We start from the raw sequence: 19,916 nt of genomic DNA on the forward strand, positions 1-19,916 counted from the left end.
GGTGCAAATCACAGGTGTCAGATTTCTAAACTCAGGAATCTCAAATTGGCAAAATCTCTTAATAAAAAAAAATCACTTAATAAAATGTTTTCCCTTCCTCGTTTTCCCATCTTACTATGTGCCGGCTTTTGCGCCAATTTATTCCTCTCTCCTTAGTAGTTGCCCCTCAGTTAGTTATCTTTAAAAACGTATCTCTCTCCTCTTTAAGATCACTCAGGAACATTCGCCCTCTATCCCTCTTTCTTGCCCCCTTCTTCCCCATCTTCAGGTCGCGCTTGAAGGCCTTCCTCTACGACCGTGTCTATGGTCACCTTCCTCCCCCCTCCCCCGGTTCAGCATTGTGCTCCGTCACTGTTAAGCGCTCTGGGACACTACCCTGCATGAGAGACACTAGATAAATGCAAGTTGTTGTCATCTGTGGGTGAGAGCAGGCAGGTAACCTCTTTCCTGTGAGCGCTGACACTGCGTGCCCCCACCTATTCCCAGCCTGCCCAAACAGGAATCTTCACACACTACTTAACTTTAGCGTACAAATTTAGGACGAAAGGTGTACTGGTGGGTAATGTTTATTCTCTCGGCTCAATATTTTCACACTGAAGCACTGAAAGCTTCAAAATAAGGCGTCAAACACAGGGGGAAATATCAACCACCCTGAAAAACATTTGAAAAAATTAAAAAACATCAATATATTTTCTACAACACTAGATTTCAATGCACACATTACCCAATATTCAGCTGGCCGGCATACTGTATTGATTTCAGAGTTTTTGAACAAATAAGGCAATACTTTGGGGGATTTATGGATTAAAGTACAGGTACAATTATCAAACGCAAGAATTATTCTTATTATTACTGGTGAAGTGTTCTGAATCTGTTATAAGCGTGCAGTACATGCTGTGTGTCACGAGAGGCCACTGTGAGACAAGTTAACTGCTGTTTGGTGATGGTGGTATTGGAGAAAGGAACCAAATACCTTGAAGGAGAAAAAAAAGGTAACAAGAAGAAGATGGGGAAAAAAGTGAAGGATTTGTTTTGTGTTAAAAAAAGGCAGATTGACCTCCCGATAGCTTTAAAGGGGGGAGAAATGTGTACCAGAGGAACGTAATAGCATTTAAGTGTTAAGCTAACCTATCAGAAACCATTGCAGCTTCCCGTGTGATTCTGTGCTGCTCTCTAGTGACAGGCATCAGATATTGTGGGGAATATGATTTGCTTCTTGCTGTTTTGTCCCCTCACTGGTTTGATACTTTACACAGAAATGTTCTGATGATGCCTCAAGCCTCATCAAAGGCAGAGAAGGAGAAACTCGCAGGAAAGGCATGAAATGCTACAAACACTTGAAAAGCACAGCAGAACCGGAAAGGACGGTTCCATTAGTCGGATGGGTCTCAAAGCAGGGGGTGTGAAACTAAATCACCATAAATAAATCAGTAAATAAAATCATCATCATCATCAATCAAAATCGTCAACAATCATAAACAGAAAATCAGTACCGGAAGGTCTCACTGGGAAAACGGTGCATAATCTGTCACTCAGTATCATTAAAAATAAATAAACTTGCGTGCAAGAATTCAGCCGAGTCCCAGAGGCTGGAAACGTAGCATGTGCGGAGCCTCAGCCTGTATAGGTGGAAGGTCAATCCATCAGTACCCACCTGTACTTTGTACTTGCGACGTCCTTCCTGAACCTGAACACAGGTACAATGTCAGTGAGTGTCCGATTCAACTCCTTCCTCCTGGGCAGCGATTAGTGTCAGCTGCTTTGCTCGAGCTATTATTCAGTTATTGTCCCATAAACGGCCACCGACTGTGAAATGCTGCAACCACCGACAGTGAATACTCTAGCAAACGAAACTAAAGCCCAATTTTTTTTTCTCCCCCCCTTCCCCCACCCCACTCCCCCTTCCCTCTCTGTGAGTCCGTGCTTAAAAAGAACCAAAGCCAATGCGGTGAGGAGGTCCCTGTTAACGAGCGAGGTCCCCTTTTTTTCCGGTCCACAGTTCCCGCAGTTCCACTTTGCAGCCGAGGTCCCTCAGGGCTGCTTTGGCCAGATCCCCGCAGTCCTCGTGGGTGGACAGAGCCTGAGAGATCAAAGACTCCGCTCCCAACTCCAGGATTAGCTGGCAGAAGTGAGGGTTCCTGACCACCATGTTCCGCATCAACCCACAGACTTGTTTCTGCGGAGATCAAAAAGGGAAACGACTTGAGAAGGGTCCAGCGATGAGGCGTCTTGTTACAACACTTGGTATTTATAAAAGATCAACATAATAATCCTTGAATTCAATATGGCGCCTCATCACACCCTCAGACATCTCAAAGCGCTTCACAGAATGTACTGTAAAGTGAATTGACTGTATGTTTTGTGGGTAAAACTCAGCAGCTGATTGTATACAGCGTACTTAAGAAGCTGAACTGTTCCTAAACCCTCTACTCCCAGACTAGTGGGCTGAAATGCAGCCCCTGTCACTTGGAAGGGAGCACCTAACAATTGAACTTGCAGTTTAATAGCACCTCAAAGTACACAGTCAATTCACTTTACAGTATACTCTATGAAGCACTTTGAGATGTCTCAATGACGTGAAAACGCACTACCATTTGTACTAAAAAGACCCCACAATCAGCCTTGATGTGAATGACCAATTAATCTGGAGCACTGTTGCCAGGAGAAACTCCATTCTCTTGAACATGCAACGTGATCTTCAACATACAGAGACCGGGCAGATGGGACCTCGGTTTAATATCGCATCCTGAAGAAGTTAACAGAGAGACAGTAAGCTCTACCTGAGCGAAGGGGAGCTGCTGGTCTCTCATGCAGGACAGAGGAAAGCTATCTGCTGGTTTACCAGTGGGATAAGTGACTGCTCACCTGAACAGAGACATCTCCCGCATGAGCTTTCATTGCCTGGAGTGCTACCAGGGCACCGCCACCTTCCATGATCACCTTGGCGTTCTCTGGCTTCCGTAGAGCAAACATTGCCAGCGCTGCACAGCCCTGTTCACACACCTACACAAAACACAGCACAGTGACAGCTCACACACCTACACACAGCACAGCCCTGCTCACACACCTACACAAAATACAGAGACTGCTCACACACCTACACACAGCACAGTGACAGCTCACACACAAGCATGTTCACCGTAATGGAGGGAAAGAGCATCTCATTTGTACCAGCAATCTCCCACAAACCTCCGTGAGACAGACACTCAATATAGTCTGTTTTATGGCAGGTTTGGGATAAAGTCGGAATATGAGCTAGAGACACCCAGAGAAACTCCCTGCTCTTCCTTCAAAACAATGCTGCAGACTTGAGTGCGTTCGTCACCCAAAAACTTTCCCGCCTCGCTTCCTGAATGCAACACACTCACAGGAATACTCAAACAATATTAACAGACACTTGCCACCAACAAACCAGCAACACACCTGCCAGTCTCTCTCTCACTCACTCTGCCGCTTCTCGAGGCCCCAGTCTCTCTCTGTACCTGAGGGCTGCCGAGGTGCTGGTTCATGGCTAAGACAATCAGGTCTGTGCCCCCAGCGCTGACGATCGCGTCCTTGACTTCGTCGTTTCCCGCAATGTTTCGGAGCACACCCAGCACTTGCCGCACCAGCTCCTGAGATTAACACAGACACAGGATGAGAAACAACACAAGTCCCTTCTCACCACAAACACGAATGGTCTAATGGACAACACGATAGAATGTCAGGGCACCGCAATGAAGCTGTACCAACGCTCCGCCCTCTTGATATAGCGTCTTATCACGTCGTTCAGACGCCTTAAAGAGCTTCACAGGATATGTTGTAAAGTGGAGTGACTGTGTGTTTTGTGGGCGAAAGGCGCGAGCCAAATTGCGCACAGCAGTGTCCAACAAACAGCCATTAACAATCTTAGCCATTGGGAGGCGTGAAACAGAGGGCCAGAATACCTGCAAGGAGAGATGAAAGAGTGCAAGAAAGAGAACGCATACAAGAAAGGAAAAAGAAAAAAAAGAGACAAGAGAAAGAGTTATTTGTTACCCACAGACAATAGACAGAGCAAATGCAGACTCTCTCTCGTACCCGATGGTTAATGCAGTCGGCCAGTAACGCCACCAGGAAGTTCAAGCCTCCGAGATCCACAACGTCCTGACAGAACTCGTTCCTGACGGCCAGACGCCCGAGGGTGGCACACAGCTCACTGAGAACGCTCAGGTTACCTGTGAAACCTGTGTCGGGTGGGGTGGGGGGAAGGGGGTGGGGAGGAGGGGGAACGACAGAAGGCACATCATTCAGGACAGCGCCAGGGAATCTGCAATTACATTTAAGCACGGTGAATAAATCATCATGACTGATATAAAAAAAAAATAATCCATGGCGCGTTTTATGTCAAAAGGTCCCAAAGTGATTTACAGGTATTAATTACTGACAAACGTGGCACTTTGCGCACAGCGACGGCCCACAATCAGCGTGGGACGAAGATTAAAGATCCCACTGCACATCTCAACAAGAGTGTCCTGGGAGATAGATTGGTCATTCACTTCCAAGACTTTGTGAGACCTCGTTACGCGCCATTCAACTGCTGTATGTGTCTACAGATACACAGCCGTCAATGGGATACAATGGGAGTTATATCAAAGTCAAGAGTCACTGTACTGTTAGATACCTTTGGCTGCTTCAATGATAATCTTCAGCCCGTCGTTTTCCGTTACGATCAGCCTGGCGTGGTCGTGGGCTCGGCCGAAGGGAACTCTGATGTCGTCGTCGAAGGTCATGACTCTGAGAGCACCGCTCGCCTCCTTGACCAAGTCGGCCTCATGGACGTGGTTGGCGATGGCGGAGGTCAGCAGGCGGAGCACGCCGAGCCTCACCATGTCCTGCCGGTTCTGCTCGTGCTTCAGGCAGGCGTGTCGCACGGCCCGAGTGGCAGCGATACAGAGATTAGCGTCGCTCGAGTTTCGTGTCAGCACCTCCACCAGCAGCCGCTGGCCCTCGGGGTCCAGGAGGTCGGGTTGCCCATCCAGCAGTGTTCCCAGGGCCTGGAGACCGATCAGCAGCCGCGGCTTGTCACCCAGCAGCCGTGTGCAGGACCCCAGCACCGTCCCGTACGCTGACTTCTCCGCTGCCAGATGCCGGGAAGCAAAGTCTCGTCTGCACAGCTTCCCGAAGGTGTCCAGGCACTCGGCCATCTCGTCAAGGGAAGAGCGCTCCAGAGCTTGCTGGACAGAATGCAGGGCCTGGAGTACAACACACACACACACACAGCAAATGTGTCATTGCAAAGCAACCAATTCCTTTGCAGGAGTGCAGAGCCCAAAGGTCTCACACAGCACTACAGACCAACACGTGCACCCCCACCCCCACATTCTCCCTCCCTCCCTCCCACACACACACCCTCTATCTCACCAATCATAACCCAATGAGGAGCCCAATTTCTCTCAACATTATTTTATTGATGAGGTTACAGTTGAGCCCCACTTTATGGGCACCTCAGTAATGAGACAAACACACTGATAAGGCCACTCTTTCACAAATTGGACGTCCCAAAGTGCTGGACAGTGAGGGAGGGTCTTGCACAGAGCTGGGGGTTGGAATCAACAGGGGTGAATGGCAAGAGTGATGGGGGTGGGAGGATGACCAAAGGGATTCCACCGCTCCCACTCCAACGGAAACTGACAGTGACCGAAAAATCTCCACTCACCAATAAGCTCAACATGTATCAGTCTATTGACTATGTTTAACAGTGAGTTTTCCTTGTATTAAAGTAACAAAGAACATCCTGCGTCGGCATCACCTGCAGGACCTCGTGTTGCCCTCCTGTCTCTCCGCCCGTCCCCGGCACAGCTCGGATTATATTATTCAGGTCAACACCTGCAACAAGAGAAAGGTTTCACAGCTCGATGATTCAGCAGCATCTGGAATATCATGTACAGGTTTGTAAGTCTCCCCGATAAAAAGGGTGTTCAAGCCACGGAGGGAGGGCTCCGTTTGGATGCGACGGCAACAACAAATTGCATTTATATAGCAGCCTTTCAGGTCGGGAGGACATCCCAAAGCGCTGGACAGTGAGGGAGGGGTTTGCACAGAGCTGGGGATTGGAATCAACAGGGGTGAATGGCAAGGGTGGTGGAGGTGGGAGGATGACCGAAGGTATTGAGATAGTCCTTGAAAGAGGGAAGGGAAGGTTGAGGCAGAGGGACTCCGGGATAGAGTTCCAGAGGATGGGGAGCAGAAAGGCTGAAGGCCTGACCATCAGTGGTGGAGCAGAGGGGTCCGGGTGGGGGGGGGGGCATGGGGCAGGCCGAGCGAGGGAAACGCACCTTGAGACTCAAACTGCTGGATCGCATCGTTCAGCGCCTCTTCTGGCTCCATGTCAAACTCCGAGATATTTTCCTGCACCACATCATCGAAGGTCTCCTGGGTAATGCGTTTGCCCGCCATCGCCCAAAAAAGAAATGACACCTCCGCGCAAAGGAATTCCGGTCCGCGAGTTCTATTCTCCTTTGTATGTGAGGAAAAAAATGTAAACAACACGTGGATTTACCCAGGAATACATTGTCGGTTTTTTTTTATCTTGAAGGGCGGGGAGGTGATGGTGGGGGAGGGGGTGGGTGGGGGGTGGGGGAGAAAGAAGGCCGACTCAAAGCAGAGCGATGTGACGGTGCGACTGTAACCGTCGGAGAGGCCATGTCTTGAGATTCAGTATCAATTCATAACCATCGCAGCAACAACAACAACAACAACCACCACCACTAACCACCGCCCCCACCCACCCCCCCCCCCTCTTGCGTTTATTGGACGTCGCTCCTTGTCGGGTCCCCGAGCCGTCGCGAAGCCCTTCGCGGGAACGCCAAGCGTCGAGTGTGGCGACGGCCGCGCGCCCCCGTGTGGGCGCAGCGACGGTCCCGACCGCCCTCCCGGGCCCCGGCCCCCAACAGGCGCACGGGGGCCCGGTCACCGCACGCGACAGAGGGCCGTCCCGGCGAAGCGCTTGTGAGGCCGTACCCAAAACGCGGGGATTATTATTATTATCATCATCGTCATCATCATTAATATTACAGTAACACTCCCCATCGCAGAGGCTTCATGACGGTCCAGATGGAGAAGAGAAGCTGCTCTGTTTGCCCAACACCCCCCCAACACCCTCCAACACCCCCAACACCCTCCAACACCCCCCAACACCCAACAGGCGGCCCGCGGGCCGGTTACCTGGTGAATCACTGAGCAGCGGCCGCGGTGGTGGGGAGTGGTCCGTCAGCCAAACCCCTCCCCGCACCCCCTGAACTAAGGTTCCGGCGCCGCAGCCGCAGCCGGAAACCTTTCTCCCAGCGGAACAGGAAGGGGAGGAGCTTATCTCCCGCCCCTCCCACACACACACACACACCACCACCACTGGTACCTTCAGGAGAGGTCCTTCAGCCACAATGGCTCTCAGCGCTGCTCAGGTTTCTGTTCAACTCGCGATGATCGTTAGTTTTTTTTAATGGAAACCTACAAAACTCTTCCCCTCCTCCACACCCCCACACACACCCACACACCCCACCCCCCCCCCCCCCCCACACACACACACACCCACACACACACCCCAAACACCCCCACACACACACCCCAAACACACACCCACACATCCAACCCCCCCCACCCAAACACACCCCCCCCCACACACACACACCCAACCCCCCCCCCACCCAAACACACACCCACACACACACCCCAAACACACACCCACACACCCCACCCCCCCCCACACACCCACACACACACACACACCCCCACACACACACACCCACACACACCCAAACACCCCCACACACACACCCCAAACACACCCCCACACACACCCAAACACACACACACCCAAACACACACACACCCAAACACCCCCACACACACACCCCAAACACACACCCACACACACACCCCCCCCCACACACACACACCCCCACACACACCCAAACACACACACCCAAACACACACACCCAGACACCCCCCAAACACCCCCCCCCACACACACACCCACACACCCCCCCACACACCCCCCCACACACACCCAAACACACACACCCAGACACCCCCCACACACACACCCCCACACACACCCACACACCCCAAACACACCCCCCCACACACACCCCCCCCCCCCCCCCCCGCACCCCCCACACACACACACCCCCCAAACACACCCCCAAACATACACCCACACACACACCCCCAAACACACACCCACACACACACACCCCCAAACACACACACACCCACACACACAATTTCAATGCGCTAAATCAGTCAACAACAACGGGATTTGTATAGCGCCCTTCACGGTTTGGTGGCGTCCCCGAGCGCTTTCTGATTCTAAATAATAATTATTATATAATAATCCTTACATTTGATACGGCGCCTCATCGCGTCTTCGAGACGTCTCAAAGCGCTTCACAGAACATACTGTAAAGTGAGAGGACTGTGTATATTGTGGGCAACATGTCAGGTCCCAAAGCATCCTCACAAACAGGATTTACTCTCAGTGTAGTGACTGTGTATTCCTATCAGGGATGGCGCTTGCCGAGGGTGTGAGACGGTAAGTGACGGAGTCATGATGACAGGGCCCTCTCTTGTTGCCTCGGGACCCCGTGCAATTGCACGGGTTATGTGTGCCTAACGCTGCCAGTGATTACTAATTGGCAGCCAATTTTGCAGAGAGCAGTGGTCAGACGGGGCGAGGAAGGGGCAGGGCGCGCGCGTGAAGAAATGCCGCCGGAGGAATTTTCTTTGTCGCAACAGTTTACATTTATACAGCGCTGTTCACGTCAAAAATGCGATTTTTACTCGCTTCCCACAGGCACACTCTTCTGAAAGGGCTGACGCTGTCTGTGGGGCACAGGCACCAGCCACCACCCCCTCCTCCCCCATTATTTCACATAGGCATTCTCCGTGTGTGAACTTACATCGTGATCGTCGGCAGGGAATTCAAGCACTGAGGAAACGATGAAACAACGGGAGGAACATCCTTCTCTTTTCAAATCGTATCGTGGGATTTTGATGCCCAGCTGAAGAAGCAAGTGGCGGACGGGCCTTTGCTAATATCTCAACCAAAGCTCATTGAAGAAACAAAGCAACTGTCACTTGTTTCAAGCCTCGCATTGATTCCCCATCTTAGTGTGGTACAAATTCACACTTTTTCCCCAATAACTAGCTACCTTTGCTTAATATCTAAAGTCAATCAATTTCCTCTGAGGTCAGGTCCTCCTTGACTGCCAATCCCACGATGTCACAAAGAGGTTATCCAAGAGATATGACAATTTAGGAAGGATTGTTTCACTTACACCAGGGATGGTCCAGCCTTTTGGCTGCTGAGGGCCGGATGCCCTATTTGAGAAATGTCCAGGGGCCATATGAAGCAATATTTTTGTGTTTCCCATCCGGAAACATAATATAAAATTCAACGGGTCATGGAGGGAGCCGGTGGGCCAGATGAAATGGAGGGGGTGGGGGTGGATGAAATCGGCCCGCGGGCCGCCAATTGGATGGACCACCCTCTCTTACGCTCACTCATTCAAGAAAAATAACAATATACATCCACAGTAAATGGTTTCTATATATGGGTGCACGGCATTTAATTAATGAAGAATTGCCACCAATGAGATGCATTGCGTCACCATCCCAAAAAGGCCGTTCCCTCAACTTCAAAGGTCATACTTTGAGGTCATCAGAGACATTACTAAAGACCTCAAATGGGATCATGGCTAGGCTGGAGAGACAAGATAATGGAAGCCCCCTTTTATTCCCATTCCCTCATCGTTTCTCTCTTTAGCCTATGATTTTTATTTGTTTGTTTTTTAATTCATTCTTTGCTCAATCATTCAGGTATCCTCATGATGTTTTTTTTTTGGGGTGATCCAAAATTTTTATCAAAAATTTACTTTTGTTAAACTTGTAATAAAACTTATAAAACAGTTTGAGGGCCACGACTATAAATAGCCTCGAGAGGTATGACGCTCGCCGAGACTTCACAATCGCAAATTATTACAGCCAAAGGTATTAGCCAATTTACTCATAAGGTTACTAACTTGAGAAATATCAAAAAACATGGCCAATACACCATGTCAGGAGACACATTTCTGTCGGAGTTAGGTTATAAACTAGGGAAAACTATTGGCGAAGGCAGCTACTCCAAAGTCAAAGTAGGTAGCTCCAAAAAGTACAGAGATAATGTTGCCATCAAGGTGGTCGACAGAAAGAAAGCCCCACCAGACTTTGTCAATAAGTTTTTGCCCAGGGAGTTGGCCATTTTGAGGGGGATCAAACACCCTCACATTGTCCAGGTCTATGAGTTCATTGAGGTCTGCAACGGGAAACTCTACATTGTCATGGAGCAGGCAGCGACTGATCTTCTACAGCTGATCCAACACAGGGGACACATCCCATGCAACGAAGCCAGACACCTGTTCTCTCAGATTGCCTGTGCTGTCAAGTACCTTCACGAGCATGACATTGTCCATCGGGACCTCAAGTGCGAAAACATTCTGTTGACGGAAGAAATGCAGGTAAAGATCACCGACTTCGGATTCGGAAAGAAAATCCACGGCTACACTGATCTCAGCAGCACATACTGTGGCTCTGCAGCCTACGCCCCACCCGAGGTCCTAATGGGGGTCCCTTACGACCCCAAAAAGTACGACATATGGAGCCTGGGGATCATCCTTTATGTGATAGTGACGGGGTGCATGCCCTTTGACGACTCGAACATCAGCAAATTGCCCAAAAGCCAACAGAAAGGGGTGGTGTACCCCGAGAACATTCAACTGGAGGACAAGTGTCAAACCTTGATTCGGGAATTGCTTCAGTTCTGTCCATCGGTGAGGCCAGCTGCCAATCAGATTATCAAGCACGTGTGGCTGAGGGAGAACAAGTGAACCATTGCTGATGGACTGCTCCGAGGGCGTAAACTTTAGTTTCTTTTGTAGTGAGTTACGGTAACAAGTGTAACAACATTTTTCAAACCAATTCACAATTAAAAGTGTTGGAAGTGCGTGCAGTTTTTTTTTTCGGTTTTGTAAAATTCTACAGCTCGTAAAATGTGTGTTATCCAGGCGAACGTGGGAGCTAATGTTCACGAAGGCGCACAGGTTAACTAACCCGAGCGATTTGAACCTTCAAATTATATCATATAAGTATTATAATCAAATAATACAATATAACTAACAAATATATAATATAATTGTTATATATAATTATATCATCCAAATAGAACAATTTGAACCTTCAAATTGTATAACTTATATAATTTTCGCCCACACAATACACAGGTCGCTGCACTTTACAGTATATTCTGTGAGGTGATATGAGACGTCTATAATAATATAAATAGTAGAATCAAATAGTATAACAGTATAATGAAATAATATCAATATAACTGACAATTATATAAGTTCGGTAAATAGCAGTTAGAGTATTGTGTCCAGTATTGGTCATCCCACTTCAGGAAAGATGGCACGGGCACGATGGGCCAAATGGCCTCCTTCTGTGCTGTAATATTCTATGATAAGATGTCAAAGCAATAGACCGGGTGCAGAGGAGATTTACTCGGATAAATGGTTTGAGCAGAGACTGGAGGAGCTCCACCAGAACAAAGAGGTTGAGGGGGTGATCTGATAAATTATGAGGGGCTTTAATAGAGTCAATAGGGAAAAGTGTAGGCGAAGAGGAAATAAATAATTAGCCACGTTTTCCCACTCTGGATCAGCGTCCAGTGACCACTGCTGGAAGCGTGGGAGAGGATTCTAATCAGGGACATAATGGACAAATTCCATCAACTGGGAATTTGGTGATTTCTTTTTAAGTTTTTTTTAACATTTCTGGTTTCGTTTCATGGGATCTCTGACAGATCAGTTCAACGTAAAAGATCCCGTGGCACCACAGTCAGACCCAGTGATCTCATGGGTACGCAGAACACAGCTACACTGTGGACTTACAGTACATTGGATGTGCAGTACACTTATGCCGTTACACTTATCAACAACAACAGCTTGCGTTGATATATTGCAGGATAACGTCCCAACTCGTGTACCTACATAACGGTCTTCAAATACACTTCAAAGTAATTGCTTTGAGGCACAATAAGGTTCTGTATCAAATACAAGTATCATTTACCCCTCCTGAGGCTCACGCATTGAGTAAGCTTGGTCTCTTGAGAGGGATATGGGATCAGCCTCCAGTACTTGTACCCAACATGAACAAGCATCTTTGGGGAAAGGAGGGGAGCAAATGGGGATGGGGTGGAGGAGGGGGAAAGAGACTGCGAGGCAGAAGGGAAACATATGCATAATGCTCCAAAGGTGAAGAATCTCCAGGAACAAAAACATATCAACGCAAGTGAGGGAGTTAAAATTAAAATATATTCTTAGCACCAATGCGGTAAAGTGTTTTAAGCCTCTAGAACATTTCTGACAAGAACTAGATTAGATAACAAGAGAAAGAGCTGAACCCACCCTGTTTACTGCCTTCCCATCACAGCATCAAGCCGTTTGTTAAATTAATCCCAGCATCTCAGCTCCAGCCACCCTTCCTGATCACCCACTCCAGCAATCGAATCCATTTGCCTCGGGGTAAAGAAGCACTTGGCCTGAACTTGGAGTCCTGTAGAGTTAGTGATTAGAGGACTTGTAAGAGAGAGAACCCGGGTTCGATTCCTGAGTAGGACAAAACTCCAGGCAAGTTTCCTGACTGTTTACCTCGCAGTAAGTAGGAACCCGGTTGTTACTCAATTAGCTGATCACTTTCCCTTTTAAAAATAACTTGGTCACTCAATCCACGACTGTTTGTGGGACACTGCTGTGAGCAATTGGCTGCCGTGCTTCACCCACAAACTATATAGTCACTACACTTTATGTATATTCTGTGAAGCGCTTTGAGACGTCTCGAAGACGGGACGAGGCGTTATATCAATTTCAAGGATTATGCTTGTTGCATATTTTACTCAAAGTGCAAAGCAACCATTTGATTCCTTTTTGTTATGTGTTTTTTAAATAAAAGTTCTTATTTTGAAACAGGCACATATAGGTTTCATAACAGAAATGCCTGCTATCTCGACAAATATTTTGAGGCCGTTAAGGATATGTCTATAAATGGAGATGATCAATTAACCAATGACACTGGGAGACTTCATAAGTACAAATTATTACAGCAAATGCAATGACGCTACAGGTTTGCACCCTTGAACCAAAAAACCTTATCAACGTCGCCATGTAACATGTCGGGAGGAAAATTACTCGCACAGTTAGGTTATAAACTCGGTAAAACCATCGGAGAGGGCAGCTTTGCTAAGGTTAAAGTGGCCTCTTCAAAAAAGTACAACAAGAATGTGGCAATCAAGGTAATGGACCGGAAGAAAGTACCGAAAGAGTTTGTCAAGAAGTTCCTGCCCAGGGAGTTGGCCATCCTGAGGGGCATCAAACACCCTCATATCGTTCATGTCTATGAGTTCATTGAGGTCCGCAATGGGAAGGTCTACATAGTCATGGAGTTGGTCTCCACCAATCTCCTGGAGATACTCCAGCAGAGAAACTGCCTGCCCTGCCAAGAGGCGAAGCATCTCTTTACTCAGATCACCAAAGCGATCAAGTACCTTCACGAACGTGACATCGTCCACCGGGATCTCAAGTGTGAGAACATCTTACTGACTGAGCAGATGCAAGTGAAACTGGCGGATTTTGGCTTTGGACGGAAATGTCAGGGTTACCCGGAGCTCAGCTCCACCTTCTGTGGATCCGCAGCCTACTCCCCACCAGAGGTCTTGTTGAGAGTCCCTTATGACCCTAAGAAGGATGATGTTTGGAGCATGGGAGTGATTCTGTACATGGTGGTCACTGGCTACATGCCCTTCAACGATGCCAACATCTGCAAGCTCCCTGAGATGCAGTTGATGGGGGTGGTGTACCCGGATGAAGTAACAGTGGAAGAGAAATGTCAGTCTTTGATAGAGAAATTGTTAACTTTCAGTCCACCCATGCGTCCGACAGTCAATCAGGTTACCAGACATGCATGGCTTAAAGAACGCAAATAAAAAAAGAAAGGAATATACTCTAAAAAGGGGGAGAGAGAGAGTGAGAAAGAGAGAGAAAATGTTGCAGTGAGTTATCATAAGCAAAAGGTCTGTGAATTCGCTCAAGGAACTGACGATTGGAGTTACTTACAGAAGCATCTCTGGTAACCAGGCAACGTTGGTTGTAAGGAACATGATCTTAGACAATAAACCATTGGCTTTGGGCTTGAATTTAGAGAGCCACAAGAAATAAATGGAATCTATACAGGAGGTAATACCAACTTGTTTCTTTATCATTGTGGCTGATTTTAGAGGCTGTCTTGCAACTCAACTTAGGAACCCAGTTGTTAGTTGATTGGCTGATCGCTTTTCCGGGGGTCACCGCAAACCGCTGCCGGGTTTCGCTCATAAAATATATTCGATTGACTTTACAGTACATTCTGTGAAGCGCTTTGAGACATCTCTAAGACGTGACAAGACGCTACATCAGATGCAAGTGTTATGATTATTATTATAAAAAAATTTGGTCCCCTCCCCTCCTGATCCCAACCACCAGCTCGGGTGTGGATACCTAATTGTCCAGAGCCTTGGGCCGTCCTCCTGATGTGAACAGTGCCACACAAATGTAATTTATTATTGTTGTGTATATCCCACCACCCCCTGCCTTTCCCCAGTCAACTCAACATGCCTTTTGTTCCTTCCCTCAGGCCCGGCCACTTACCCGTGTCATTCAGTTTGGATGGTTGGGGATGTGTGCTAACTCAAGCCATGGTTGGACCCAGCAGCTCTTACACCATCTCCTCTCCCCTTTGAGGGGGAACCTCTGGGGTCTCCACCCTCCTGACTGCATTCTCATGCAACAAACTTCCTTGGCATAAGAGGATTGATGGCTCATTAACATCATGCTCCAAGGCTTGGTGGGCATGTTGACATCAGGAGAGGGCCTGAACACTGGTGCTGCTGGAGTGAATATAAGGCCAAGTACAGTACAAACAAACTGGGCTGGTACATTACAGGGCCCACAATGGGGCCGTTGCTAAGTGGATGAGGCAATAATCAGGTGTTTCACTGCTCTGGGGCAATGAGCTCACAAAGGCCCCCCTCCCACCGTCATGAAACCTTCCCTGCCCCCACTCCCCTGAGGGCTCACTCAATGAAGCCATCATTTAGGTTTTGAAACAGTCGTAGAGACCGGGGAGGTCCCAGGTTTCACTCTCCGTCTGTGCTGTGTTAGCCGTTCTCCCAGGACGTTAAAATCCTGTAACGTTGCTGAAAAGTGTTACGGGACATGCTGCGTGCAAAATTACTATCATGTTTGCTATCGTGGAGTCCTGTAGTGTAGTTAGCGGCCTTGCCTCGCAAGCAAATTTCTTTGGCATAAGAGGATTGCAAGCGAGAGGATTCCCGGGCATGGTGACAATTTACGGCAAGTTTCCTTACTTTGCATGCTTTCCCCGGGGCAATGTGCCGGAGCTAAAATATAACTTGAGAACGATAATTGGGCGGAGGAACTGCACTTTGCCAAGGGAGGGAGGGGAGACGAAAAAAACACTGCAAACACAGCAATCCTGTTTGTCCTGTTTATTCATTCAAATGCTAAAAATCCCTCACAATACAATATACATCATCCATTTCAACCTTGGATTTAAATTCTCCAGCAGGGTTTTAGTGGGAATGGATTTTTTTTCGTAATTTTTTTTTGTAGAATTCTTTTTATATCAAAGGTTATAGTCACATCAAATCCAAGTGACCATACACATACCCCCCTATGTCTGCACTAGCTGTTTGGAGTTTCTCATCTGCCAGTTTCAAAAAAAGAGAAATCTCGAGTTTTATTTGCGATTACCTGTGTGTGTGTGTGTGTGTGTGTGAGTGAAATGTGGGGGAGATTAGAAACAGCGGGGTGGAAAAGATACGGTGTGTGGGCACACATCGGTTCACAGAAAGTTTGCTGCCAGTTCCTCTCAATTCTCCAATCTTCCTCCCCCCACTCCCCTGCTCCCCAACTCCGAATGAACAGGGAAAGGACCGAGGGAATAGATGGGGAGGGCGTTGAATCAAAAAGATTTACAATCCAATCCTATACAGATCTAAAATTAAGCGTGCATTTTGGAGGTTTGCCCGATAGGGTTTGCAGAATCTGATTAATTTGAACAATTTAAGACTACAAAACTGTTGTAATCTGCAACACAGCTTCCACACGCCCTGCCCCCCCCCCCCCCACCCCCTCCCCCACAAAATGGTCAAAATGGTTTTATTTGGTCGATCTTTTGTATTACGTTGATTGGATAAATGGAGCCCCTACCACCACAAAAGGGACGAGAGCTCTACCTTCCGCAAACAAGAGAATTCTCATAACTCCCCCTTCCCTCCCACCCCCCCCCCCCCACCCCACCCCAATGCAAAGCAGCACATAAGTTAACCTGCTCTCTGCAGCCTATTGGCCATTGGATTTAAATATGTAAACAGAGTCGGGGAGTTTTGCCCATTCCTAAAAAGACACGGTGCCAGTTTATCCAGGGCATTTGCAACAGTAATTTTTTTTTGGGGGGGGTGGGGGGGGTGGGAGGGGGAAAGAGGGTAAGACGAGGCACTGTCCCAGTCTCTCACGGGACCAGGCTCCTCGGGAGGAAAGCTGGCAGGGGAAGGGGAAACGAGGAAGAAAGTTTGTGTGGGGGCGGGAATCATTTAAAAAAATAATGTGCTATAAAAAAATACTATCACACCACTGCTCAATGTTTGGGGGGCTTTCGAGCAAACTGTAGGGGAAGCACTGTCCCACTGTCCCCATGTTTACAAACTGCCTGGAATCTGGAAAACATCATACTGTATAACAATCTAGTAATATCAATAAAGTGTGACACCTACTGGCTACAAAAGAGTCACAATTAAAGAATTATTGCTATTTACATTTGTACTTCCGAGGAGCCTGGATAGGTCAGCCTTGCCCGATTACCCAGCCCCACCCTTCGAAAATCCTCCTCTTCCCCCCCCACCCCCCCGCCCCCGCCCGCCCCTCTCCCCCGAAAAAGAAAACACGATCAAAAAAAAGTCCACTTCAACTAGAATTCTCTAACCAAAAAATAAAAGCGTGCTGTGCTGTTCAGGATTGCGACTGGGATAACACACACAGCAGCAACTTGTATACACAACAGATCAAAAAGATCCATCATTTTCAGGTTGTACTGCGAGGTCTTTGATGGGACTTATTTTTTTTTGACTACGAGGGAGTGCATCTCAATCCCTCCACCCAACGGGCAACACATAGGCTCTGGTCTTGACAACTGAACTGCCAGCAAGGTGCAATGCAGAGGGCTCCACAAGTCTGTATCTTATCTGTGTCGTTCAATAAATGCACTTCGTAAAAATTCTCTCTTCTCCCCTGTCTGTTAACCAGAGAGTGCAACCCAGAATGCGATTCTAACCCCTGAATGAACTGATCGGACACTCCCCCCAAAAAAACACATGTTCCGAAGTACCCCCAAAAAACTCTCTCTGTACAGCAACGAAAACGGGGACAGTCTGCAAGACCCGTAACGGTTTACTAATTACTCGCCTTTCGTGTCAAACGTGGAAGAGGGTAGAGGAGAGAGTTTTGGCAGAAGGATTCGCACAAAGGGGAAAAAAAATGAAGTTAAAAAACACCAAATACTTCCAGGATCTAGCAACTTCAATAGACTGGTTCTGCTCATCTCTGTCTCGATGCTTTTGTATCTGTGATGACTCCTCTACTGCACTCGCCTCACACTACACAACCATCGCTCTGCTCCCCGTGGGAAATAATCTCACACCTCAAAGGACATCTGTATCGCTTTGAATACTTTTCCCTGACAACCCCCTGCTGATTCCTAGTTTACATTATTAGATATCCACCCTTCGTGGACAGGTGCTTTAGATCAGGGGTGGCCAACTTGCGGGCCGTAAGCCTCATTACGCATGCGTAGAATAGTCACAGTGGATCCCAAGTTGGCCTCCTCTGCTCCTGACTTTATAGTTAAACTGATCAATAAAGGTCAAGTCAGCCAGGCTGGAACACCGAAGTATCCCAATCTGGTAAGGCTCAGTATATAAGTAGCAAATGAACATCTCCCCCCCCCAGCCCCCCCCAACCACCCCCACACTCCCATGTTGGTCTCGAGAGAGAGAGAATTCAGAAACCCAATGCAAGCTTTAAAAGCCGCGGGAGTCAGGACCAGACGAGACAGGATCAGAGACAGTAATGTGATATTGCCCGACTGCTCAAATCGGAAGAGGCTTTAAACAGGAGCATCTCTTCACAAAGGAAAAACAAAAACGCTCAATCATCTCGTTCACAAAAACCTCACTGGCGCAGCACTGACAAACAAGCAGCTACTTCAGCTTCGGAAAAGAGGTGGGGGGGCAGGGGTCCAACAGAGCTCATACCTGGGAGCTTTCACTACCCCGCCCCCAATAAAACCCAACCCTAAGTGGCTCCTCTCAACTGAAGCCTTCTGACATGGGTCTGTTCTTACAAGGCAGATACTGCTCAATCACCCAGCAAGTGATTTCTTCTGAACGGGAGCAGGGGTGAGAAGAGAAAGAAATCGTTTTGAATACTTCTGGCCAAACCCCCCCCTCCATTGAAGCATCAGAAAAATGTCCTGTTATATTGAACTAAATCAAGTCTTTCTCCTTCCCCCCCCCCAGAAAAAAAAAGGAGTCCTACATAAAATATTCAAACCATTTAGATTGAGGTTACTTTCGAGTGGATGCAGTGATTAGCCAAGTGTGCTCTAGTGGTGTGGGAATCACAAATAAATGACTGCGGGAATGATGGTGGGGTTGGTGGTGGAAGAGGAAAGAGAGAGGGAGGTCGTGGGTGTGGAGATCTGCACAGCACAGAAAGTCGCTCGATGAATCTGCAGTTTAAAGCTAGTCTTTGCTCCAGGGAACTGGAAGCTCAATTGTCCCGAGTAAACGTCTTCCTTCACGCCTCCTTAACTCCTGTTCCCCTACTGAGGATATTGCGAGTACAATTAGCATAATGATGGAGACTTAAGGCGGGGGGGGGGGGGGGGAGAAGGGGAAAGAGAAAGGTGGAGCCCTCTTAACGTACACATCACAGTGCCACGACATCCCTTATACAGTGAAGCCCGGACACGTACACACCCACACGCAAAGATGCATAGTGGAAGAAGGAGCGAACGAGTTCATCCTCCTCGGAGTTCTCATTGTAATCCATCGAAACGAAGACCCAATTCTAAAATGGTTGCACGTTGCGTTTCCCCACTTGTAGGGGACGTGTATTTGAAGGCAAAAAAAAAGAAAAAATATACATTTTCATCTGATAGCAACCGGGGAAGGTTCTGGCTTGCTGGGTCGACGTGGGTCCCACTTGTTTTATTTTTTTTGGGGGGGAAGGGGGAAATTGCGTGATGGCAGAAAGGAGAACTTAGGATGATGGGTCAGTGGTGGCTGCCTCTCCGAGTGCTGGTTTATTTCCACGTGCTGGCCGACTGGCTGATGGATCGGGAGGGGATCATGTCCAAGAGGTATTCGCGTTGACGGTCGACCGCCGAGGATGACTTATGCACGGACAGGCTGGGGCTGACGTACGCCATTGTCACCCCTGCTTAAAAAAACACAAAGGGAGAAAGAACAATTAATAATAATCTTTGCATGTGATATAGCGCCTTATCACGTCTTCGAGGCATCTCAAAGCGCTTCACAGGAATATAATGTAAAGTGAATTGACTGTATATTTTGCGGGCGAAACGCGGCAGCTAATTGCGCACAGCAGTGTCACACAAACAGAAGTTATTACCCCTGGAAAAGCGATCTGCCAATCAACTTAACAACTGGATCCCTTTCATCCTGCCCGGGAATCGAACCCAGGTCTCTCGCTTGGGGGGCGAGCGTTCTAACAACTGAGCTATGCGG

General features: G+C 48.1%; 4 protein-coding genes across 13 annotated transcripts in view; 2 read left to right on the top strand and 2 right to left on the bottom strand.

Annotated features, from left to right (window-relative positions):
- Nucleotides 1-1,903: 1,903 nt before the first annotated feature.
- armc6 (armadillo repeat containing 6) lies at nt 1,904-7,253 on the bottom strand. Its single transcript, XM_007898818.2, has 8 exons — nt 7,186-7,253; nt 6,297-6,477; nt 5,771-5,847; nt 4,643-5,213; nt 4,060-4,205; nt 3,483-3,614; nt 2,866-3,003; nt 1,904-2,176 (listed from the first exon to the last, which is right to left on the bottom strand). The coding sequence occupies exons 2-8, from the start codon at nt 6,415-6,417 to the stop codon at nt 1,964-1,966; spliced, it is 1,398 nt and encodes a 465-aa protein (XP_007897009.1). The 5' UTR covers nt 6,418-6,477; nt 7,186-7,253; the 3' UTR covers nt 1,904-1,963.
- Nucleotides 7,254-7,361: 108 nt separating this feature from the next.
- Nucleotides 7,362-11,002, top strand: LOC103181994 (testis-specific serine/threonine-protein kinase 6-like). Of its 2 annotated transcripts, none has more exons than XM_042342744.1 (2): nt 7,362-7,421; nt 8,814-11,002. In XM_042342744.1, exon 2 carries the CDS (start codon nt 9,964-9,966, stop codon nt 10,885-10,887), a length of 924 nt encoding a protein of 307 aa, XP_042198678.1. In that variant the 5' UTR covers nt 7,362-7,421; nt 8,814-9,963; the 3' UTR covers nt 10,888-11,002. The 2 variants fall into 2 exon arrangements, with proteins under 2 accessions (XP_042198678.1, XP_007897010.1); XM_007898819.2 differs by lacking the exon at nt 7,362-7,421 and adding an exon at nt 8,497-8,552.
- A 2,104-nt stretch (nt 11,003-13,106) lies between these two features.
- Nucleotides 13,107-14,061, top strand: LOC103181995 (testis-specific serine/threonine-protein kinase 6-like). The gene has a single exon (XM_007898820.2). It carries the CDS (start codon nt 13,224-13,226, stop codon nt 14,034-14,036), a length of 813 nt encoding a protein of 270 aa, XP_007897011.1. The 5' UTR covers nt 13,107-13,223; the 3' UTR covers nt 14,037-14,061.
- A 3,572-nt stretch (nt 14,062-17,633) lies between these two features.
- The window catches only part of gatad2ab (GATA zinc finger domain containing 2Ab), a 44,361-nt gene continuing 42,078 nt past the window's right edge, over nt 17,634-19,916 (bottom strand). For 8 of the 9 annotated variants that reach the window (XM_042342627.1, XM_042342628.1, XM_042342622.1 and 5 more), the window contains one exon: nt 17,634-19,605. In XM_042342627.1, the coding sequence (XP_042198561.1) occupies nt 19,472-19,605 (134 nt within the window). In that variant the 3' untranslated portion in view covers nt 17,634-19,471. Of the gene's footprint in view, nt 19,609-19,916 lie in introns of all 9 variants that reach the window. The other variant, XM_042342621.1, reaches the window with a different exon arrangement.

Source organism: Callorhinchus milii, unplaced genomic scaffold (assembly GCF_018977255.1).
Source record: "Callorhinchus milii isolate IMCB2004 unplaced genomic scaffold, IMCB_Cmil_1.0 Scaffold21, whole genome shotgun sequence".
In the NCBI taxonomy this organism is placed as follows: Eukaryota; Metazoa; Chordata; class Chondrichthyes; order Chimaeriformes; family Callorhinchidae; genus Callorhinchus; species Callorhinchus milii.